This window comes from Poecilia reticulata, chromosome 17 (assembly GCF_904066995.2).
Source record: "Poecilia reticulata chromosome 17, P_reticulata-male-v2, whole genome shotgun sequence".
NCBI classification, from domain to species: domain Eukaryota; kingdom Metazoa; phylum Chordata; class Actinopteri; order Cyprinodontiformes; family Poeciliidae; genus Poecilia; species Poecilia reticulata.
Window position 1 is genome coordinate 10,055,641 of NC_088846.1, and position 25,350 is coordinate 10,080,990.

The 25,350-nt window shown below is 39.4% G+C and overlaps 1 protein-coding gene across 5 annotated transcripts in view; it reads right to left on the bottom strand.

The window, feature by feature from the left end:
• Nucleotides 1–25,350, bottom strand: part of astn1 (astrotactin 1) — a 357,456-nt gene that overhangs the window by 43,529 nt on the left and 288,577 nt on the right. For all 5 annotated transcript variants that reach the window (XM_081598137.1, XM_081598141.1, XM_081598140.1 and 2 more), the window contains 3 exons: nt 8,928–9,205; nt 7,086–7,219; nt 6,428–6,579 (listed from right to left, as the gene is read on the bottom strand). In XM_081598137.1, the coding sequence (XP_081454263.1) occupies nt 6,428–6,579; nt 7,086–7,219; nt 8,928–9,205 (564 nt within the window). The remainder of the gene's footprint in view (nt 1–6,427; nt 6,580–7,085; nt 7,220–8,927; nt 9,206–25,350) is intronic.

A 25,350-nucleotide genomic window follows, 5' to 3' on the forward strand; every position in this document is an offset into this window, starting at 1 on the left:
ACATCTAAAGGAATATACTACTTCACCAAACCCATCCAGTCAAAAGGAAAAAACTAAATGGAAATTTAGTTTTTTTTTTTTTTTTTCACATAGATGGCAAAAAATTCTTAGGTGCTTAGGGAACATCATAGATTTGTGTATGATGGAAACGATAGTAACAGTGTTTTTACCCAAATAATTTAACTCAATTTTTCTAAGGCTTTTCTGTGAATCTTTTGATGCTTTCAGAGAACAGAGTAGAAATTATAATAAGTAATTTGAATGTATCCTAAAAATGTGCTTACGTCTTTGTTAAATTTTTTTGGCTCTACTGGCCTTTAGGCTGCACAGTGGTGCAGTTGGTAGAGCTGTTGCCTTGCAGCAAGAAGGTTCTGGGTTCGATTCCCAGCCTGGGGTCTTTCTGCATGGAGTTTGCATGTTCTCCCTGTATAGAATATACTTATATACTATCTATCTATAGAAATATAAAAAAAAATAAATATATATATATATATATAGAGAGAGAGAGAGAGCCCCTAGGTGTGAGTGTGTGTGTGCATGGTTGTGTGTCCTGTGTGTCTCTGTGTTGCCCTGCGACAGACTGGCGACCTGTCCAGGGTGAACCCCGCCTCTCGCCCGAAACGTTAGCTGGAGATAGACACCAGCAATCCACTCGACCCCACCAATGGACAAGGGTGCAAGAAAATGGATGGATGGATGGATACTGGCCTTTATGTGATAGTGGTCAGACAGGAAAGTGGGTAATGAGAGAGGGAGGAAGACATGAGGCAAAGGTCGTCAGGCCGGGAATCGAACCCGTGACGGCCGTGTCGAGGACTGAAGCCTCCTTACGTGGGTTGTGCTCTACCCTCATATGTTTCTTTTTCAGTCATTAAATAATCACAATCATTGATTTAGGACTAGAGATCTAACTTCAATAGTGGTCAATGAGTTAATCAGCAAAATGATTTACATCTGAAGTTAGGTAGACCAGGCCTTGACAGGCTGTACTCACTCTTGACGTTTTATTAATATTATTATTATTATTATTATTATTATTGTTAAAGCCATCTGGAAGTCACCAAGTTCACCTTTGCAGTCGTTTGTAAAACATTCTGCAGGCTGGACATTTAGAGGTCAAACATTCATGATCGGTAGTACACATCAACATTGGTCAATGCAAATCATTTTGCACACAAAATACTCTTTATGGCCCAGAAAGGATTGCTTTTAACTTGAATTGAACATTATATCAGGGAACAACAGCTTGAACCGAGACCATCTGCTGCTTTCATCTCAGTGTTTATCATTCAGACAACAGAGATTAGAGGATTGGGGGTTGGGAAAGAAAAACATTTGTATTATCAGGCAACCAAACGCAGATTAATAGTGAGCTGACACACACAATTTATTCAAAGGGCACAAAAAAAAATAAAAAAAAATTCAGTTCCAAAACTTCCCATCAAACTAAAGGTCATATTTGCATTTAAAATGATATTTTATACTTACTCATCAAAACACCCCTCCCTCTGCTCTTTTGGATACGGTGGCCGTCTAGAACTCATAACAAATCACTTAGATGACAAATGTTTCACTGTTTCTGGGCTTTCCTTCTATATGCATGAATTACAAAGCGAAGGAATGAAAAGAAAGCCGATTTTCTAAAAGTAAAGACTAATTACCACCATGGCAAAGAGAGCAGCAAGTCAGCTCGGCCGGCTGAGTCAATATGTGTTTATTCTAAATGTCCAGTTGTGCACAACGAGGGCAGAACTTGCTGGTATATATATGATAAACGTCAGAGCATTTCTTTCATTACGAATAGATTCTGAAATCCATTTCACTGTAAAGAATCTCTAAAAAAAAAAAGAAGAAGCTTTGCTTTATCTACTCGTATAGAGCATTCATAAAACCTATTTGTTTAATAAGCTACGCTTATCACCCAAGCGGATGTTTACATGAACCGACATTCTGAAGTTTAATCTGTGATTTATCTTTCGAATAACTTAAAGGAAGCGCTGTCACCAAAGAACGATTAAAAGAATCAGTCTTTTGTTTTAATTACATCTAGATTTATTTAGTCTCCACTGTTCTGCAAATGGTTTGAGGTATTTTATATTCCTGACTGCAGTCTGCGAGCTACTGCCGGCAGCTGTGCCATTTGTGAAGAAACTCTCAGATTCTGGCCAAACAAGGAGAGTAAAAATACCCTGACAACACTTTTTGTTTTGCTGCATTAAGAACGTTGTACGCCACACTGGCTTCAATCTACATTTTTGATTACTATTTGAAAGACTAATCTTTATCGATAATGATATTATGGATATATGCTGGGGTGAAAGTAGTTTTAAATTCTTGGGGGTTCTATGACAATATATATATATATATACACACACAATTCTTTGTGTGCTTTGGAGTTTCTGTGCTGATGAAATTTTTGCGAAGCGATAAAAGCTGGTAGCTCTTGAATTGCTACAAAATAAAGCTGTATGTCCTTCAGCCCACTGGCTGCAATGTTGACACCTTGAGATGCCATGAGACCTAAACTCTGAACATCATGGCATGAAGTGCATCCCAGTTTTCCATGTCTGGCATATAATCATTCATTTTAGCTTTTAAACTGGTTCTATTGATCCTGCAGACAGAGGGATAATCAGTAGCCCAGCATCATGACCTGTTTGTTCTGAAGATCCTGCAGCTTCCACTTCTCTTCCTAACATGGCGCCTCCTCACCCTGACTCTCATACTGATAGGAGGAACCACAGAGCTCTGTTAGGTTAAAGCTCATCTTCTGATGTTGGGATATTTTTCCTCCAACAGGTTCCAGAGGAATCAAACCAGATGTTGGACTGGATTTTATTTTAATGTCATTTGTGAATGTTAGCTTCTCATTTTCAACAGTGGAGCTATAAAGGTTGAAAAAGGTTATTATTTTGGAGAAAATATCATCAACATCAATATTTCCACTAAATAAGAGGCAAAAAAAAGTAGTTTGATAAAGGAAAAGCCTCTCAGACTCTGAGCTCAAAGCGAGATGTCCAAACTATCCATCCATCCATTTTCTATACACCCTGGGCCCTAGTGGGGTCAGGAAGGGTGCTGGTGCCTATCTCCAGCGAAATGCCCAAACAATAAAAAAAAAAAAATTGACAATTTCATTTCACATAATTATCGCGGTAGATGCCATTTGTTTGTTAAATACTTCATGAAGCATATTTACAGTGTTTGATGTTTGTTGTGAATGACGTATACTCACAAAGAACGAGATAATTAGTCCAAGTTTGTCGTTTATTGAATGTTCAGAAACTGTGGCGGCTGTGATGCACCACAGCAAAGTTAAACAAAGGTAAAATAACCCGAACAGGTGATCAACTCAAAACCACTCGCACCTTTTTATTCTCATCTTTCTTTATCATTTAAGCACACCTGTTTCCGAGGCAACCGCCTGCGCAAGCCATAACATTCAGTCCGTTACGATATTAGGTTTTCAGGCTTGATATTTATTTTGCGATCATTAATAAGCTCCCTGAACACAGCGGTGGTTGATAAGTTAATTTTAAACTCCTGCTCTGCTCGTTATTTTGGTAATGGAACCGAAACGCACAGATTTGCACAACACCTTGTTGAAACAATAATTACTGAGATTATTATTTTTGTTGGGTCATTAATATGATCATCTTGTTGATTTTTCTTTTTTGTTCTTTAATAAAGTTACAAACGTTTTGATAAGGAGCCAGAGGAGGACGTGCTGGTCTCAGCGTCCTGGCGGCGTTCAGTTTGTCACCTAATGCCGAGATCGACGTATCGCACCGCTGCTCTAGCAAAGCACGAACAGCTCAGAAACAATATGAAATGGGGAAAAAAAATCTATTTATTAACTGATTAAGTCGTGTTTTAGATTGTTCTTGAAAAACTAATCAGTCACGGCTGATTAGCGGCTGCACATGCACCCATTGATTTTTTACAGCAGGCAGCCGTTTCTCTCTCTTGCAGGTACTGCGTACCTCTAAAAGATTTATCGGGGGTACGCGCCTACTTTCACACCTGGATATATGCATAACCTCTACATATTTACGTACAACTCGATTCTAAGCACCGTCACCCCATCCAATTTAGCATTAAGAGATTCCAATAATGTCACAAATAATAAAAAAAATGCTTACAGTTTAAAAGAAAAAATTAAGGTATTTGATGCTCTCCTCTCACACATATGCTGCCAAATTTCAATTGTATATTAATACAAACAGATTTACACATAAAGATATCTGATGTAAATTCTTTGCACTTAAAAAACTAGCGTCATGCTTTTTCTTTTCTCGCCGTGTTTGTTAACGTCTCTGCAAATGTGAGACTAAACACCGAGAAACAAAGCATATGTGTGAAATACCAGGTCCGATTGCTTGTGATTTGCACGAGTTTTGTATATTGTGTGTAAATTATGACGTAGGGTTTACATCATAATGGAAACCCTACGCTACTTTTCCTGTTATGCCTATTTTGTTCCTTACTCCCAAGTGTTTGAAGTTTTATTAGCTTAAATGATAAGATAATCATTAAGAGCATCTGCATGGAGAGTCAGTGGAATTGTAACGTCATTCAACTTTTGACAGCACAATTTCTTAAAGCCCAAAGAGGATATGTTGCAGCGTGCCTCAGCGGGAGATCAAATTATGTTTTGTTACAGTTTTAGATGTGTAGAAAGGAGAAGATGGAATTGTATTTAACAGAAGATATTCAAATCTAAAAGAGATATAGGCTTTTAAGTGCAAATATATTGCATTAATCAAATATTGCCTTAATTATTGATAATATAAATAAGTCAATATGACATGAGGCATTTCTTTATTGTTTTAAGTTTGCATCATAAAGAAAGTAGAGGTCCTTGTGACCTTTACTGTTAAACTATTCCTTTATTTTCTTAGGTTTTCCTCTAATACAGCGTGTGATTTTCCTTTCTCTGCGTTCTGAAGCAGCGTTATTGATTAATAATCCTCACAGTTCTGACACGTACAGTTTATTCTCTCATTACGCTACAACAAACTCTGGTACTCAAGGGGAACTGCAGCAGTGTGCATTATGGATAGGATCATTACGGCTAAAATAAACTGTCCCTGTTTTGCCAGTTTCTGCGCATTTAGGGCCGGCCAAGTATCTCTGCTCTCTGTCATGGGTAGTTACACACTCTCCTGCTGGTTCACTGGCTCTCCACATAGCTTCCTGTTTTCAGTGAAAACACGAGGGGGAAAAAAACGCTCAATAGGTAAATCCATATAAATGAGCAAGAAAGTACATGTACCTCATTAAAAGAGAAATTTGGATTGCTTTTATAGTAATAATCGTAACACATTTGTTTCAAATTAGGTGGAATTTCATTGTTGGTCACAGATCTGTTATGTTGCTGTTCCTCAATCCATCCAAAAAGAATTAAAAAAATAAATAAATAAAATAAAAAAATCAAGATAATTACTCCAGACACTAACAGCAAATATATACAAAAAATAAACGTGTGAACATCTTTCAAAAAATGTTACCGAGGTGAACTCCTGTACTTACTGTATGCTATTTTTCTTTATTACTGATGTACACCATCTTGTGGCAGCCTTCAAAATGACAATCTAAAACGGGGCCTGAAGCACAGCTCTGTAAACCCGTCGCTCTTTAACCACTCGAAAATGAAGTGATTCAGATTCAGAAAGGAGAAACATTTGAAAAAACAGAAAGTTTTAGAAAGTTAGTTTTAGCATATATATAATTTTTTTTCCCCAGTACTAGTATTATGTCATTTAGTTGGAAATTATGCCGTTTTATTTTTTCAAGCAGGCTTTTCGTCTTTGTTTTTTCATAAAAAAACAAAAAACAAAGGGCATATTTACGTCTTTATGACAGCAATACATGTTCCTATTTTTTCTTTTCTCAATTATGGAACAATTAAGTACATTTTTTTTTGGAACTTTAATAACAAAATTACAACATAGTTTCATATGCCCCCATTTTATTTCCAGGGTTCATGAAATATTAATGGTCACAAGATGTGTTACGACAAACATTATTTTTGTTACTTTGTTATTATCAGCATAACTGAAAATGTATAGACATATCCAACTGTTAAAGTGTATTTATTGAATGAAAACAAAATGATCCACGTTAAAAAGTAACTTTTAATTTTTATATAAAATTTTCTATCAAAACACCTGGGCACCAGGGTTGATAAAAAGGTTGGCTTTTGTAGGTTTTGCGGATGTAGATGGATTTTATTTTGAAGGAGCGAGAGTAAAAATGGATCATTGTATTGAAACCCCTGTGCTACAGCGAATAATGGTGGCGATTTCTGACGGATTTCACGATTCATGTCCCATAAATAACTCTCACTGCTTCCATGGAAATATGAATATATCTCGCAATCTTTCCGCCGGTGAGTTTTATTTATGGCCGTTCTAAAGCGACGTACCTGTCTCAAGTTTAGAGTGGTCCGTCCTCTCCGTCACCTTCTCCTGGCTGATGAGGTAATCGATGATGCGTACGCCGATTGGTGGCTCCGTGTGGTTCCACTCCATGATGACCAATGAGCTGCTGGGCTCGTAGGTGTAGGACAACTTCAGCCTGGTAACAGAGGGACAAACACGGAGAACGGGCGCCGCCGTGAAGCGTCCTGTCAACGTGGCAACCTTTTACCGCAACTGACAGCCAACATCACCCTTCCTGATTCACACACCTGCGAACTAAATAAAAACACGATCACAAACACTGCTGTCGAAGGAGAAAGTTGGGCTGTTTGCCTCCCAACGTCTGATTCGCTCTAGAGTGGACGTTCGGCGCTGCCGTACGTAGCACCAAGAATTTTGTATACACAGGTTGCCCTGGCAGCCAATCGATATACACCAGTTTGTTTAATTGAACAGCACACCCTCAGCGGACAGGAGGAATAAACCATTGATCGTTGTGATGTTTGGCCGCAATTAAATATTAAGTATCCACGGAGGCTGATGGCACATTGCTCGAGTCTGCGCCGGAAGGAGATTGATTTCTGCTGGTAAAATGACAGATGGCATTTCTCACATCCCTTCCGAGTGGGTTGAACTGAGGTAAGGTAATGTTGTTTCACTAACATTGGTTGAGGAAGCGGGGCGCAGGTGGGCAGTCCATCTGTCCCAAACGCGCTGGAATCACATCGACACCAGTCATCAATAACGTCGCCTTTGCCTGAGCACCACAGCATGCTCATCATCGCGTCCTGGAGAGCCTACAAGGACGAGAAAGCCGAGGATTAGACGCGAGGCAAACACAGCTTTAATTTTAACAGCAATTACTAATATGTACCAGACATATATGGTTGTTTATATTAGGTTTTATGGGTAATGTGCAGATTCCAAGGCTGTGAGACAGACTGTAGCCGAGTTAGCTCGAGTTGTGATGAGAGAGCAACTTAAACGTCTTGTTAATTGATCATATCAACAAATTTATTATCACCGTAAACACAGTCTATGTACAGTGGCACATCTAGGTTGAACTCTGATTTACAGATGTTTACACTCAGGAGATCAAAAATGATCCATACCAACCTTCTTTTATTTATAAATTTTTTTGCATTTTCAAACAAAAACCTTTATGTAGTTCTTGGGATTTTGTTTTGCTAGACCCACAAAAACTGAAGAAAAAAGAATAAATTGTTGTAATTTTTTAAAGTGAATAATCTAAAAAGTGGGCTATGAATCTGTCTTTCATTCCTCCCTGAGTAAACAATTTGTAAAACTGCATTTCTACAAAGTCTTACGGCGAGTGTCTCGACCGGCTTTGCACATCTAGAGACTGAACGGTCGGCCCAATCGTCTTTCCTTGCAGCTCTGTCAGACTGCAGGGAAAGCAGAAATTTCAACATACATTTCAGGTCTTGAAATAAATGCAGCAGGATTTCAGTGGATTTTATTTGGGTGTGTCAAACAAAAGGGGAATGAACTACCATGTGTTGCTCTATCACAAGAAAATGAATTTAGGTTTTTGGCTGCAATGTGAAAATGTACGAATACCTTTGTGGGGCAATGCAAACAGAGATACGCGACAACTTTGTTGGAGTCAAAAGTTTACTTGAGTTGAAAAAAGCGTAGCAGGTGATTTGCAAGAGCAAATTTGAAGAACACTTACTAAAAATCATGACTAATTTAGGAACAAATTACACCTTTTCTTATAAATTGTGCTATAGTGGCCAGTAAAAGAAAAAAACTCAAAACAAAACATACAGAAATATTCAATCAAATTGTAGCTGTTGTGTTTCGTCTTGGTGAGTGTCTACACCAATAATGTCAGAAGTTTCCATCAATAGCAGCTGTGTCTGTCCGACTGAGCTTGGCGATAAAGGCTCTCAGACATGTACAGCCCCGATATCGACCGCTTCTTCATTCTGCAGGAGCAGAAGCTTTTTTGACGTACAATATTGATGGAATCAAATAAGTCACAGAACAGCACGGCAGCCCCGCGGCATGGCATGCTTTCCAAAGAGCGAGGTGTGAAACTGAAAGAGAAATGCTTCCCTGGTAGGTCCTTTGTGTTTCCTAATGAGGGCTTAGGGTTTGGGATGTCACACATACTGTTATGCACATAGAGAAGGCTGCATAGCGGGGCGCCAGCTGATGGACTCAGTGTGGTTTTAATGATCATGCAGCCGTCCTCATGCCTGGATTATTAAATGCTGTCTTTAGGCATAAAGTTCCAGCTCAGATTCGAAGGCGTGGCAAAGCCTTTGCACATCAAAGTGGAAAATACAACAATTTGACAGAAGCAGGAGACAGTGAGGGTGATTTTTCTTAGGCTCCGGAAACACAAATCAATTTCTGGGGAGGATAAATTTTAACTTAGTGGAAAATTAAAAGTTGTGCAAAAATAGGTCTTTTGAACGTTCAAAGTACGGCGCTGAGAAAAATTCGAGAGAAAAACCAAAAAAACATTCCACAAACCTGATAGGTCTCGTTGTTGGACACTAATTCATAGATGGGAGCAGCTTTGGTGATCTTCAGGAGGACGGGTTCAGACTGCTGCCGCCCCTGTGCCGCCCTGGGACTCATGTGGCAGAGGTGGCAGGAGCGCGGGCATTGGCCCTGGCTGTTGCAGTCCATCCGGACACCGGCCGCCATGCGCTTGGCGCCCGTGTCCAGGAGGCTGGCGATGTACGCCGGGTAAGTCAACGTCCTGGGCTCCTTGTCCCGCTCCTCAGACTCCTCTGAAGGGGAGTTGCCTGCATGTACAAACAGCAAGGCGATATAGATTAAAGGCACAATTTTCATGCAGAAGACAGAAAAAAAAAGTCGTGGAGTGTGGGAATAAAATACAGCAGAACTGAGGGAATATTTTTTTGTAGCCCTGTGGCAAAACTACAAAGCATTTATATTCATATTCCTAAATTCCCATATCTTTCTTTTGGAGTGTTTTATTCTTTCTGCATCATAGAATACATGAGAAGGGGTGTAAATAATTGGAGCTTTGTGTTGTGTCTGTGCTGAACAATGAAATGTTTACACTGCGCTAGATGTGACTGCTTTATTGATTTTATTTCTTTTCCTTTCCTCTAGCTCCGAGTTTAGAGTTTGACACACGCACGCACGCGCGCCCCCCCACACACACACACACGCACGCACACGCATACACACGCACACGCACACACACACACGCACGCACACACACACACGCACACCCCCGCACACACACACACACACACACACCCCACACACGCACACACACACACACACACACACACACACACACACACACACACACACACACACACACAAATACACCAGCAATAACATCGAAGATAAAACACAAGCTAGCAAAGTAAAAATCCTGGCTCTGCCTTTCAATTTATAACCCATTAGAAAAAATAACATTAAATTTAGCTCTTCTCCAGCAAATGACATGAAAATCAGATTAATAGGGACTTTGTTCTCTAGAAACTTTAATCAATCTCCCTTCAGCACACTTTAATGCAGGAAATCTTAATTTGACATCCAAAATTGAAAAAAAAAGAAAAAAAGATGAAGACATCAAGGAAATTTCTGCATACAACTGAGGATATTCCATAAATGATGCAGCAATTGTGATAATTTGTTGAGAACCGTTCTGATCACAGTTTCTCTGCTGACTATGGTAAATACAGCTGATACCTCCTGCTCTTGTTTTTTAACAACCCATATCGCTTACATTTTCACTTTTGCTGTTAAGTCCACAATGAGAGTGAATAGTTCGAAATGTGCCTGATTTAAAAACAGGGAGCCAAGGAAATACAGAGGTGGAACAAATAAAGCGGGAGACGTTTTCTCGTTTATATAGAGGGAAGGGAGGTATTTTATGGAGTCTTTTTTAGTTTTACATGAATTCATTAAAATAAAAGTCGTATCAAGATGGGACTGGCTGTGAGTTACTGCAGCCGCTGTGTTTTGCTGCAGAATGATTGCGCAACATAAACTTCAAGGATTTGTTACTTACGGTACACAAATAGGAATTATGGTGAATTTGCTCTAATCCACTCAGGGCCAAAATCATTGACATCCTTGATCATATCTGGTTCAGTGTCTGTCACTGAGATCCTCTGGACTTGATTTTAAGAGGAATTTAAAGGTATTTTCTTTTCTACCATTATTTCATCCACTTTGTGCAACGTCAATAGTAGCAACAAAGACCTTAAGAATAATGCTTGACTATGGCCAAATGTTTGCTTGCTCAAGTCTTCAATAAAGCCTTCGTTTCATTTGTTAGCAGCTGGAAATTTAAGTCATGCTTGAAGGCGTGACTTTTCTTTTTTTTTTTAGCACCAGCTTCTTTCTTGGAAATAATTTTTATAGAAATATTTTAATTATTTGTCAAAACTGTCACTATGTCCTGATCAGTGATGTGTCATCATGGAAAAATACATAATAATAAAATCATTTATATTGCTTTTTTCACCCTGTGGTTTGTACTATAAAGTACCTATTTTTGCTTAACCAATTCTAATGATTTTTTTCTTCAAAATCATTGGATTTTCGCATTTTCCCTTTCAAATGCTCAGAAGCGAAGCCGGTGAGGCAGCAGTGAAGTGAGAATCATGGCAGGGGGCGCTCATGTTCCCAGATATTTTGACTGCACAACTGCAGACTAAGACCCAGTTAGCTAGCCATGGAGCTAGCCATACAGTAAATAAGTAAAGTACAGCGATATATTTGTTTTCTTCTCTCTTCCGACGTCAACATGAAAGACTACATTTCTACACTTAACAGTTTTCTCAAGTGGATGTTCAATTGAAGCAGGAGATTAATAACTAAAGGAAGACCAACACCGGAGCTGAAGGTTTTACTTCGAGACAGTTTGAAGATTCTCAAACGGAATAGAAAAGACATGCCGAGGATCGACTTGGCTTTGGATGAACAGATATTTTTGTGCAGAATTAGCGGTGCATGGATTTCATTGATAAGTAAAGGTAAGACAGCAATAAGATGTTTTTGTTTAGTTGTTTAAATGAAATGTGCGTTTTGTGGGCTACAGTTTGTATGTCTAAATAATTCAGTAAAGTAGAAGCGGTAGCTAATCTAGTTTTTTGGTGTTAAATCCTAAAACATGAAGTGGCATTGTTGTCAGTTGCTATGGCAATGAGTCTGAGTGTAACTTGGCGGATACAGAGCGAGAAAGTGCTTTCTCATTCTTTCCCTTTGCTGTGGATCATAGCACGAAATTAATACCTGCATTTCTAAGTTTCACTGAGTTAACGCGGCTATGGATGACATGTAAAAGATTTGTCTTTTTGCCCCCAGGCGCTGTATGCCTGCGCGAAATTTTCATACGTCCAATAACATGCATGGTGTCTATAAAGTCGTAAGTCAGTGCCTCACCAGCAATGAACCTCACCGCACGTCACTGGTCCTGATAGAATATGAGCCAAACCCCCCCCCGAACTTCTCCACATCCTCTCAGTGGTCCTACTGCCATCTGCAGAAATACATTGCTCCCAGAAACAACCAATCAGAGAGAGGAGGAGGGCCTTACCATGGTCAGTCATGCCTGTGTACACAGCGTGCTTGTACGCAAAAAGAACTGTTTAAATACTTTGCTGAATCTCAAGTATTTCAACAGCTGAAACTAAAGTTCTTTTCAGAAAAACAACCAAGTTACATGCAATGTGTAAGTCAAAATAATACGGTCAAGCCTTTTAGGCATTCGTTGTTACTATAGATGTATTGATACCATCCGCATAAAATATTTCAATATGAACCAGTAATGATCACTTATATGGCAAATTACTAACTATTACTGAAGAAAAGAGTGGAGTTGCTTTATGTTTGTTTCAAAACAAACAAACAAAATACTAAAGTTGGTAGCATTCTGGGTTAAAATGTCAGAGGTTTTTCTGCATGTTCTTTCTGAATTCAGGCTTCCTGCTGCAGTCCAAAAACATGACGATCAGGGAAATGTATCTCTCTAAATTATCCTTATGTGAGCGTGTGTATGTCTTGTGTATCTCTATGTTGCCCTTTGACAGACTGGTGATATGTCCAGGGTGTACCTCGTCTCTCAACCAATCACTGTTGGAGATAGGGACCAGCCCCCTGTGGCCCTAAGAAAATAACTGGATGTATCCGATAGATGGATGGATGGGTTGGAACAGATCAAACCAAACAACCTAGAACCGTGCTTAGCCATACTACATGGTCATACGTTTCTTCTGCTGGCTTCAAAGTTATTAGGTGAGAAACTTTAAGTGGAAAACTCAAGTAAGCATATCAAGCTTTGAGAACAAGAACCGAGAGCAAAGCCAACCGTGACGAAGCAGATCAGTCTGTGTGAAATCAGTAAAAGACACAGGAAATGGAAATGAAGGAGTAAACAGCCGGGACACGGAAAGAGGCTGCTGATACAAAAATGAACGAACAATCACACCCAGCTGTGGAACCGTGAGGGGAAATGAATGTTTCTGGGGATCGGCAGAAAAACATAATGTCCTACAAATATACACCAACCTAAGAAAAACCACATTAGCTCTGTCAAATATAGCATAAAAGGAGAAAAATATCCATTGGCATTACCGCTGGGATCTTATCAAAACACCTTGTATCCAGTAATATTCTTCAAGAACAGTCATTTCAGCTAGAAGCTTTATATAAAGTTCTGCTTTTGAGAAATGGAGGGCTGTGCCAATGAAAGGGAAGGTAAAAAGATCTGACTGAAGTTAAAGAAAAAAAAAACTGCAATATTTTAGAAAACCTGCTTGGAACTTTTTGATACATCTAAGAATTTAAACAGCTGAAACATTGACATATAAAAAACTCCTTTGTGAGAACTACGACGTTAATAACAATTTGCATTCAAAGACTTGAACATTGCCATGAATGTCTGCGCCCTTGCACCTCTGACCAGCCAAACTTTAATCCATCCCTGTCAAGCTGGCTCACATCCTACTAATCAGCTCTCATCATTCCATCTTCACTTGCCACCTTTTGGCAGACGGAAATTAAATGTGGCAGTTTTATTAGACCAGGCGAGCGCCTTGTAGGGCAAGGAAAATTGGCAATAATTAGTTCAGTTTAGTTTTGGTTTGGTTCAGCAGTGCTCACTGTCAACTCAGACTGCTGGGGGATATTAAAATGGATGAGCGGCCTGGCCCGGCGACACCCGATGACTCGACATACATAGCAAATAATCACATTAAGTTTCCTCCACCTCTGAGCAACTTGAGAAATTAGAAACTAAACAAAAAAAAGCAGATTGGTGCCTTCTACCATGTTGGTTTTTACCATCTTGGTTTTTTGTGTTGATTCGGTCTATCACATAAAAAAAAAACACTAAATGTTGAATTATTTTATTGTGACAAGACATAAAAAAGGGACACGAATAATTTTTTCAAAGCATTTTGTTTTGGCAAAATTTACTTAGCTAGAAATGAAACATTGAGCTCAGCTTTATATCTGATATATAAAGTACCTATATAAACGCTGTTTAGTATTTCTTTTTACCACAGTAGTAAGGATGTTGCTCCCAGAAATAACACAGGCAATTTGTTGTATTAATCCAATGCCAACTCTATTTGATGCAATCAATAGGCCGTTTAAAAAGGGAAAACATCATCACACAAGTTTTCTTGTTTGTGATGAAGCTTTTATTTCAGGTTTTAGTCATGAGGTTCCAACTTTGGGCTCAGATGAGCTCAAAATTATTCATATTATTTATGTGTATTTGTAGCCATTCAATCAAGAAGTGTGTTGGTGACAGTAAGTGAATAAGACAGGAATCTCTCAAAGGATAAAACATTTAAAAAGGCATAAAAACATTGGAAAAATATGTATTTGTTTATAGATGATTTTATTTTTTTAAAAATCACATGCAATTTATAACCTTCTTACTAATTAACTGAAAAGTCTTTATTGGTGTTACATTAATACTCTTCATGTTTTTGGATTTCCTCTGATATTTTGACATTAGAGTTTATTTAAACCTCTGAAGTTTCTGCTAGAGGCTTGAATAACGTCGAATCAAACTTTGCATCAACAGGACACCATTGTGGATTGTAAACAATCAGAGTTTCTTTTTCTTTTTCAAGACGTTGCCTTGCACAATAAAACTCACCAAACAGAGAAAAAACATTTCCAGCTTTGCTAGAAATGTAGATATTTAGGCTCAGTCATGTATCCCCTTAGGGAATCTGTGGAGTAAAATAGTTTGAAGAGACGGGCACAAAAAGAGCATTAAAGTTTCTCCTTACACACTGCGACTGTTTTATGAATTATAAATTGGGTGATAAAGCTTGTCGAAAATGAAACATTACCTGAAATATGGGCACCTCTCAATGGTCTTCGCTCAACAATGACTGCTCGTGCCACAAAAGCCAGAGTGGAATGATTATGAGAAAATGCATGCCTGACCTTTAAATGCAGGGATGAGCTCATCGCCAACAGGGAAAAAGATAACTCTACTTGTACCTGAAAGTGAAGGTTAAACCTGGTGTTGTGAGGCGTAGGTGCATGAAGTATTGGCAGGACTTCCTGTTCCTTAACACTGATATTTGTACAGGAGCAACTTAGCTTGTATAACTTGGACATAAGCCTCAGGAAGGAAAACCTGCTGATATCAAAATGAAAGTTCAGTTTTGAAATTGGCAGAATTGATTCAATTATTATTGTTCATACCTTTATGAAGATCACATTCCTGAGAAAATAATTATTTGACTCCTTACAGATTTTGTATTGAAAAAGAGTCAGTGGGTTGAATTCATGAATTCCATTTATTAATACCAACATACAGCAGGTTCATTTTCTCATGCCACCGTTAGGAGCTAGCAGACAAAATGGCATCCAAGAAGAGTTTGTGATCTCCTTTGTTGGCCTCTGTCTAAGCTACGCCCCAAAGAGGGCGTTCCCTACTGTGACATTTCCTCTAACCCGAGCTCCCATTTGCATTTCCAGACATGCCATTTCCTTTAGATTTAGCTTAGCAACTAGCTACAAAAGACAGAAGGAAAACACAGAATTTATTTATTCTCAACAGTAATAAATGAAATCATCAAGGTCACAGAAAAACCCAGAACATCTAAAAGCACTGAAGGTGCCTCATAAGGTTAGCGTTCATAGATGAATTATAAGAAGGGGACTTAACGATATAGCATACATTTTAGAAAAGAAAAATCTGAAAAAAATGTTTCTGAAATTTTAAATTGCTTTTCTTTGCATTGCGTTGTTGATTCAGGACCTGTACCACTGGATTTAATTGAAATAATCTTGAAGGAAATCCGTCAGTTTACAATGTTAAACTCGAGCACACTTTGGTAGTGCAGCAGGACAATGTAAGTACGCCTCTGAATAGCTTAAACGGCTTAGTCTACATATTGACTCGACTTAAATACAATAGACACATTTTCCACGACTTTCTCTGCTTCTTGCATGCTACAAAGTCTCTCTTCTTTGTTTGATGTCCTTCAGAAGAGCTTCAGGTCCCTTTAAGCTGGAAGCTGCATTCACACATGTATCAAAGCAACTAAACAGCTGTCAGCTTCAACACTGCATGAGCTGACGAGTGACTTTTTTACAGCTTTGGACAAGCTGTATATTGCTTTGAAGAGAAATGATAAGATAATAGCCCTCAAAGAGAAAAGTAAATGCATTAAAAGGACCGACAAAGTCAATGTCTCACCAAAAAACGTGACAAAAGGGGAAATAGAAAGAAAAAAAGTAACCCAACACCTCAATATAGTTCTCCTCCTAGTTTGACCTTTTAGTAATATAGCCAATATTTGCTAAACAGTAGCTAATCTCATTCCTGCAATTTTTAATATTTCTATTAGCCTCTCAAACATTCACTTGCCAGTTTTAAGGCTGTAAAATAAAGGATGCCCAACAGCACTTGGCCTATTGTTGCTTTTATTAAAAAAAAAAAAAATCTCAATAATGCATTATGATTTATATTTTCATTTCAAAGGGCTTTACTACAAATAAACATCCATCAGTCTTTTGCCTCAGCCTGCTTGTCCTTAACACAGCAATACACAGGACAAACAACCATGCAAATACATACATACATACACACATACATACAGACACACACGCACATATACATACAGTACGCTCAGGGCAATTTAGAGAGACTAATCAACCAACAGAAATCTTTTTGGACTTTGAGAGGAAGCCAGTCCAACCCTTCATTCAATTTCATGCAGAAAGACCAGGAATCAAACCGACAACCTTTTTGAAGCAATGCAACAGTGTCTACAACCGCACCACTGTGCAACCATCTGATAAGCATAACTGAAGAGGGAAAAAAGAAAAGTTAAATCTCCAAACTAATTGCTCACGCAAACCATTTATCTGTAATCAGTTAAATACTGATTACAGATAATCTGTTAGGTGTTGTGACCAATTAGATTTTATCATCGTGTTGAAAAAGTTTGAGATTTTGTTGACCTTACAAGTTTAAACGTGAACTTGTGGCTTGCCTGCAACAGTAACTTTGACTAATTCATGCCTAATCACAGTTTGTTGTTGGAAGTGTTGTAGAAATTGAGGTTTGTCCTGACAGAAGTGGTAAACGTGACCTTTAAGACCATCTTATACCTGATGAGCTTCAGCAAACCAAACCCACAGAACTAACTCGCATCGTGAGCAGCTTTCTGTTTATCCGAGCGATTCAGTGTGTGTGTGGGTATAAAGTTGGGAATTCGGGGCTCTTTTGACCCAAGTTCTATCAGGCCAAGTGACTCATCAGCTCTATGGTACACAACAGATGGAGCTCGGAGCTTTTCAGATTCCTATAATACCACTCTATCCACCCATTCCACCCACGCTCGGCGATGAGATCCATCTCCTGCTCATCCGCCACTCAGTGACTCAAGTCAGTCCTTCTGTTTACAAAAATATGCTTTCAAGTTCCCATAAATTTGTATGAGAGAAGAGGAGAGAGGAGAAACACATGGAAGGGAGAGGATAAAGAGACGTTTAAGCACGTAATCCTCACATGTTGTTTGTGCGAATATATTACCGCTTTTTCGGAGCAAAAGCCCTCATTTCCTGCCTGTTGCAGCCGCGCAGAGCCTCGTTATACCGCATTTCATCAGGCCTCTTTGTGAAACATTGACTCCTCAAATCACCATTCATCTTTCAGATCAAAGCGCCGTGACTTCAGCCCTTGACACCATCAAGCTCATTTTTTAATGCCGGTTTTTTTAAACTAAATGCCTCGCTTGACACCGCTGAAGCTCCTTCTTTTTTTATTTTTTTTTTCTCCCCGGGTGAACTCCTGCTCTCCTCCGTCCTTTTGGGAGTGCCGTGAATGTAACCCCATTGAGCTCCTGAGTCAATGAGAAACGCGTCGACGCGCAGCCACTAGATGGTGCTAGCAGATCACTCATGCGGCCACAAAGAGGGGAAAGAGGGGACACCGACGTACACGCTCCATTATTTAGCAGACAAAAAAAGGAGGGCAAATCATGCCTAACCTTCTAAACGTGCCTGGCTGAGATGAACATTACATGGTTATGGAGCATAATCATGAGCTCCCACTGATCTGAGAATGTTGGAAATTAGGGCAGGCACTGGCTTAGTAAATGGGAAAGCAGTGAGATGGAAAGCTGCATATAAAAAAAAAAGAGAGAGAAAAAAGAGAAAAGCTTTGGACAGATCGTTCCAAATGTAAGTATGAAGAGAGACGATAAACAGAATTAGAGGCAGCACAGAGCAAACTGAAAGAGACACAAGACAAACAATGTGCCTCTGCTGTTTGTCGGTCTGTGTGATGCGTTCTTAACCCCCGAAACTACAAAATAGAATACAGCAGCGTGCCTAAGCAAATCTGTGTGACAGGCATATCTTCTCAGATGTGCCGTGCAGTTGCACTCTGTTTGTGTGCACAAATGCATGTGCGTGCAACGACACCTTTCGTAGGCAACCGAAACGCAGCTTGTACCTGATAATTCACAGCAGCGGGGGGACACTCTTGCCAGCTTCCAGCTGGAGCAAATTGTGAATATATATATATATATATATATATATATATATATATATATAAAAAAGCTGTGCAACTTTCTGGGCGGATGAAGGGCCCGACTTAAATTCACCGGGATTGTTTCTGCTTGAAGGCTTTGAGAGGGAAGGAGGTGGCGGTGGAACAGTGTCTGTTTGTCAATGTGCTTGTTCAGGAGGGAGGGAGGGAGAGAGAGGTGCGGGAAACACAATTTGGATGTTTTTGTGTAGGTGAGAAAGCGGTGGCTTAAAATGGCTGAGACGGAGAGGAACGGGTACGTGTAAAGTGGGTGTAAGCATGGTTTAAATGCTTTGTGGTGCAACAACACTTAAACTCCTCGGCGAAATTTGCGACAGCAACACAATCAACCTCTTCAAGAGCAACAATGAGCGGCAGCAGCCCAAGAATCAAGATGGAAATATGACATCAAAAACCATTCATCTAAAAGAAAAGGAACGCAGCCACTTGGATTTTATTGTTCCGATTTCCCACTTCAAGCTAAATTATACATTGAGGTCCGGTGTGGAGACCAAACAGGCTGTAATTAACCTGAAGGCACCAACCTGAAGTAGTGACAGTTACCACGGCTACCATTCGCCACACATTTTCAGACTTTCCCTGTCCCAACTTTCTGGACACGAGAGTGCTTTTGGATGATTTAACAGGCAAATTAAGGGAATGATGTGTGTTTGGATGGAAATAATAGATGAACAATTTGAACTTTTGGACAGTAGGATATGAAATAAAATCAGTGCAATTAATTTATTCAATCTTATCGAGATCTGGAAAATTCCTAAATCCATGCTTCATTAGACTGAGCTACTCAGCTAACCCTAAGCTGTACGCCTGACCCCCTCAAAGTGCCTTCTTGTATCCTTCAATGCACCAAACTACTGTGCCGACAGTTAATGAAAGTGGAAATCATCTTCATTCTTTCAATGAGGATTTGGGTATACAAAATGAGTGAAAATAGGAGATCTGTCAATGGGGCAACATTCTGTGTTTTCCAGCCACGTAGAATCATTTTATAGCAAATCAAGTTACCTTATGTTGTTATAGTAATGCTATGCATATCAAATATGACTTAAAAGAAAATTGACTTCGTAATTTAAAGCCTTGAAATTGGACAGTCCTGCTCTCTCCAGCACTCTGCCTTCAGGACGTCATCACAGCATCGTTCTTCTACTAACCAGCGTTAAACTGAGAAGTAGCTCGTATAATAAGCACAGCGGATGTGCAGTTCCACCAGGTGTTTGCTAATTGCTGCTAGCTAGTCTGCAGGAGCCGAGTGAGGGGTAGGGTTGCTCTGTGAAGCAAAATCTCAGAAGCCTGGAAACTGCATCTCCGGGGAAAAGCTTCGTCCTCGGAGGCGGCGCGCTTGGTACCACCAAGCGTTTTGTGCAGCTGAATGGTTGCCATGGGTGATTAAAGGATTTCTCAAACATGCATGAAAGGATCAAGGCAAAACTCAAGGTATGTTTTTGATGAGGGAAAACATTACAGCATGATATAAAGCTAAAAAAAAGAGTCAATTCTACATTATACTGCCCCTGTAATATTTTCTTTATTCATGTTTTACAAAGACATGAAAGGATATTCAAAAAATTCAGTGTCTAAATTTATTTTCAAATTTTAGTGACACTTCAGGCGTCTAAATTATGATCACAATTATTTAAATATGACGGTGTAAAGCAATCAGTTTCCAGCTCCATTCTGCCGATAATAAAAGTAGCGATTAGAAAAAAAAAAGGCTGAAAATGGATGCAGCTCAAAGTGCAACAGAGTACAAGGATTCTCCAGCCTCTGGCACACTGCAATATTACCGCCCCAGTTTAGCCGTTGAGTGTTTTCAATCGTTTCCATCAGGACTGCTCACGAGGGTGCACAGCACTTGGCAGAGGTTCTGTGTCTGAACGCTGCTGACTGATGTGTAGCACAGCATCGGGAGGTCCGGGGTGTATACTGCAGGCCAGATAAGTTAAGTGATCTTCTGAGCCCACTGCAGTGCCACCTGAACTGATGGCGAAACACTCCAAGTGAGCAACGACGCTCCGGCTCACTGATGATCTGTGCTGCTCCATAAAGATGGAAGGAGGGTTGGATGGAAGGAGAGAATTTGGATCAACTTTGTAGACCTTCGTTTCTATTTTGATATCTTGCAGAGGAAGCATCTAGATGGCTCTGTAAGACATGTGGTGGTTTGTAAATGATTTAAGGAGAGTTGGCAGGTAACAGCAAACTGTTATACTGTTAACTCCACCACTTTGCCCATTTGCTATATAAAGTAATAAGGTGCGAAACAACATAGATGAGCATTCGGATTTTCTGTCATACTTGCTCATCTCACTGGAAGAGTTGCAGTCCAACTAAAAAGTTAGACGGTGTGAATCTGTTGAACAGTGGTTGTGTTTTTAATTAACTCCTCTCAACTCAACTCTATCAGGAGTTCTGCTTGATTGGCTATTTCAGTGTATTGTTTATTTTTTTCATTGCTTTCTGACCTTTTGGTCAGCAACACGATGATAGCTGCAGAAAGACATCCATCTTATTGTCTTAATCAGCTTATTAAGAATTGAATTAAAAATGGACACAAAAATCAAACAAATCAAATTAAAAGAGAAAAATTAAGGTAAAGTCAAACAAACAGTGTTTCTCCAATTCCACTATAAAATAGCTGCTCCTTAAACAAGTGCAAGAGCAGATAGCACCAGAGCATAGTCTCAACAATTGCAAAGGTTCAGTCACCTTTAGGTTTAACACTTAATGTTAACAGAGCTTTGGTGACCTCAAGAGATGACAAGCAGCCAGAGAAGTTCAGAACTGTATAAATGCTCAGCACAAAGCAGTGTTTTAAAAGAAAACTAGAACCTTAAGGTGAATTCTGTATTGAACGGCGTCAATGTAAAGAGATCAGTGCAGGTGCAGCATGGGAACATTGGGGGGTTCCAGCCTAGCAGCTGCATCTTGGATTGGTTTCAAAGACGTTTTAGTGCAGAAAGTAACAGCAGAACTACAATAACCTGAGAAACAGAAGCTTGAAATCCATCTCGGTATGAGATATTATAGCATCTTGTTTAACAACCGTTAGTGGATGAAAGCAAATGGGCCAAGAACAGAACCCTGCAGAACACCAAGCTTAAGGATGACTAAAAAGAAATTAAAATTAGGCACACCAGTTAAAGCATAAATAAAAGTTGACCAATGCAGAGATGCCTGACAACGTTTCATCGTCTGAAGGAACACTTAATGATGTAGTGTCAAAGGCAGAACATCTGCTGCGTCCGAGACTCATCTGGCCTGGGGTAAAACAACCATTAATTATAAAAGTACTTACACATTTTTTTATGTTGGCATTAATTCAAAACTCTGTTCAGGTCTTTGCTTCAGCCAAAAAGGGAAATGTGCAGCAAATCTGTTATCACTTGAACTTCTGTTCAAGTCATTAATCATGCTAGATTTTTAAAATCTACCATGATTTAAAAAAAATCATGCTAGAATAAAACTGGGTGGTTTGTGGATTACTCGTGAAAATGAGATTGCCAGAATTGCTTTTACCTGTTTAAGTTTACAGCTAGTTCAGATACATAAAAAGTGCCCAAAATTCAGTTTGACTGGAAAAGCTGGTATTTCAATAAGAACAAGATAGAAAAGGATGGAAAATATTCTTCAAATAAGTGTGGGAAGATTTTTAAGATTCATTTCGACATGTTAAAAAAAAAACAAAAAAACCTTCTCACTACCAGACTTGGATTAACAGAAAAAGGAGACAAAAAATATCTTGGATTACATCACAGCCAGAAAACCAGCCAAAGTAAATCTCTCCTGAAGTTCAATATTTCTTTAATGTGACAAGTCTGCAGCTTCACAGAGGCCCTTTCAGCGGGGCAAAGCCCTTCAGTCTGCTCATCCAAACCGCCAACATAACCCGACATTTAAACACGCGCGCAGAAGTTATCGCCAACAGTATCTGACGAGGTTCACTAAGCCTTGATGAAAGCTTTATGTCTAAAGCAGTATGTGGCGCATGGAGTGCTGTTAGCAGAAGCTGCTTGTCTAAGTGCTGATTAGGGCTGCTGACCGCGGCCTGACAGTCCCATTAGTGACATCTCCTTCATGGGCCGTGAGGGGAACCCGGCAACACTGTCTGTCTGTCTGTCTGTCTTTCACCGCGGCGATCTGCCTGCTCATCGCTTTCACTTATTCTGCCTGCTTTCACCCCTTTCACACAGACTTCCTTTGGGTTTGTCACGGCCTACAGTGAGGAGGGAAATGCAGCCATCGTGTCAGATGTTCGCTTCAACCCTTGTTCTCATTCCTTTTTAAAGGTTTTATTGGTCTTTATTTGATAGTGAATTGACAGAAAAGTGAGTAATGAGAGACAGGGGAAGACATGCGGGCAAAGGTCATTGGGCCAGGATTCGAACCTGTGACGTCCGTGTCGAGGACTAAAATCTTCAAATGTGGGCTGTGCTTAACCCCTGCACCACCAGAGTACTCTGTCATTTCACATCCTTATATCAAACATCAATAGTACTGCTGATAATTGGAACGATTTGCTAAAATGAATAAACATGTTTTGATCAAAACATGTTGTCTGTGGAAGTTGACATTCAGTGTTTTAGGTCTGCATCACACTCTAGTCAATACATTTTCTTTAAATGCATATGCTAATTGTGAAATTGTTGTTGAAAAAAACCTGTTGGACAATGAATAAATAATGCTAAAGTGTTTTATTTTCTCTCAGACACCAACTTTATCTTATATTTAAAGTTTAATCAAAGCAGGGAGACATAACACAGATGGGGAAAAAAAGCAACTTATTTTCGTAGTGCAGATACCCAATCCCAACATAAATATAAATGCATATTTTAAGTCTCCACTCTGGGAAGTTGTTTTGTCACCTGAAACAGTTTACATGCAGACACAAAAAGTCCAAATGCACCAAAAAAAAAAGCTTAAAACAACCAGTATGCATGTTGGTGTGGACAAGATGTATTGTTAAATATCGATCTCATAAAACATAGCTAAGTTTTGGACTGTCACTTAGCGTCTTTAAATATTCATGTTACACTTATTGGCAGTTGGTGGCGAGCTGAAGCTTTGCTGTTCAATATTAAATAATAGATATGAGGTCCAAAGCTGAGACGCAGTGACCATAGATCATAGAATCGGTTGCAGACATGAAATATTACACTAACCTGGTTCACAGGTCAGCCTGGAGGGAAGCTGGCTGGGATAAGCTGCAGAACCAAGAGAAAAAAAAAAAAAAAAGCATGCGTGTGTGTTTTAGTAATGGTTAAGCAATAAAGTGGCTGAAGATAAATGAAATGAGATTCAAACACACTTTTCAGGACCCTCAATGAAATCAGTCATTTCCATTCATGCACACATTCACACACTGATGATAGCTGCTGGATTGTAACCACAGCTGGACCTGAAAACGTTAAAGTCCAGCACAAAAAGAAAAAAATAGATGACTGGGGACACCCATAACTAAAAACACAGGTAGGAGGAGGAAAACTATTTACACTGGAGGCAACAAAGGAAAGAGGGTGAAAGCCTGGGTAAGTAACGAGGGGTAGTGACAGCTTGAAGTTTACAAGAACTGACTGAAATCAAAAAGTATTAAAACTGAGGAAGGCGGTTGCTGAATTGGAACCAGAAAAATGATTGTAGATGGATTATATATATGATAAAGATGGAAAAAAAAATCCTCACGTCATTTCATTCTGATATACTTGATATATATATATAAAAAAAAAACAGTATCTTGCATTTGGGCCGATAACTTTCTGAGCTAAATGGAGTTATTTGAAACTGCGAAAGCTGCACTGTGAAAGAAGTGCGGGGTTTAATTTCTGCCTTGTTTCTCCATCTAGCCTCATCCACTTCTTGTCTCTTTGCCTTTTTCTTCAGTATCTCTCCTCATCTCCCCCCAATCCGCTGTCAGCCTACAGCGCTGTGGGTTTGCTGAGAGATGTTAAGAGCCAGGAGTGATTTATTACTTTTTCCTCCTGCATGCTCCATCATCAAATATTACACCACTGGCTCCTTTTTTCCTCATAGATCTGAGAATCGTTGGAGGCTATAATTCAGAGCACCGTGAGCTTGCCTGCAACTAAAGACTAGTGTAATGTAGTGTAGCAAAAATGTCTCTTAGCTGATGGTGGGCTCATGTATGTTTCTGTTGCTCTCTGTATGAAGGAACACCTTGAGGGCTTTAATGAACCCAAGATCCAGCAGAGAGACAACTGAATAAGGTGCAATGATGTTTAAAAACCCCCCCAAAAAAACAACTTCTGGTGGTGGAGGAATAACAAGAAAGAAGGACTTGGGGAAAAATAAGTTTCTATTAGTGAAGCAGCTCTGCTTGACCCCTTACAAGACTGACATGGCATCACAAAGGAGCTCTTCTTCGCCTCATTTCTCATTCTTCACAACAAGAATATTCCTTTCTTTGCGATTTAATACAAGGAATATAATCTTATTTCCTCCATTATTGTCATCTCCTATAAGGGCCTGTCAGTTTGATTTGAATTGACACTTAATTCATCGTCCATGCCGTAGTTAACCGGTTTGCATCTCCATCCTGTATGTGACTGAGAGGCAGAAATGTCATAAGAAAAAAGAATTTCCATTTTCTGTGCTTCACGTTAACCAGGGGTCCGAACACTTTCCCCTGGAACTAAAACAAAGTGATTCGCTCTTACATTATGCAAACACACCAACCTAACAAGGTGCTGTTAGATAATTACATTGGCATGGAGAGCTTGAACGAAAAACTAACAAGAGAATCTCTCTCTCTCTCTCTCTCTCTCTCTCTCTCAGAATACTTCTCACGCCGAGAATCTCAATCATGTTCTTTTGTTACTTGTGGAAATTAAAAAAAAACTCTTAAATGGATAGGCA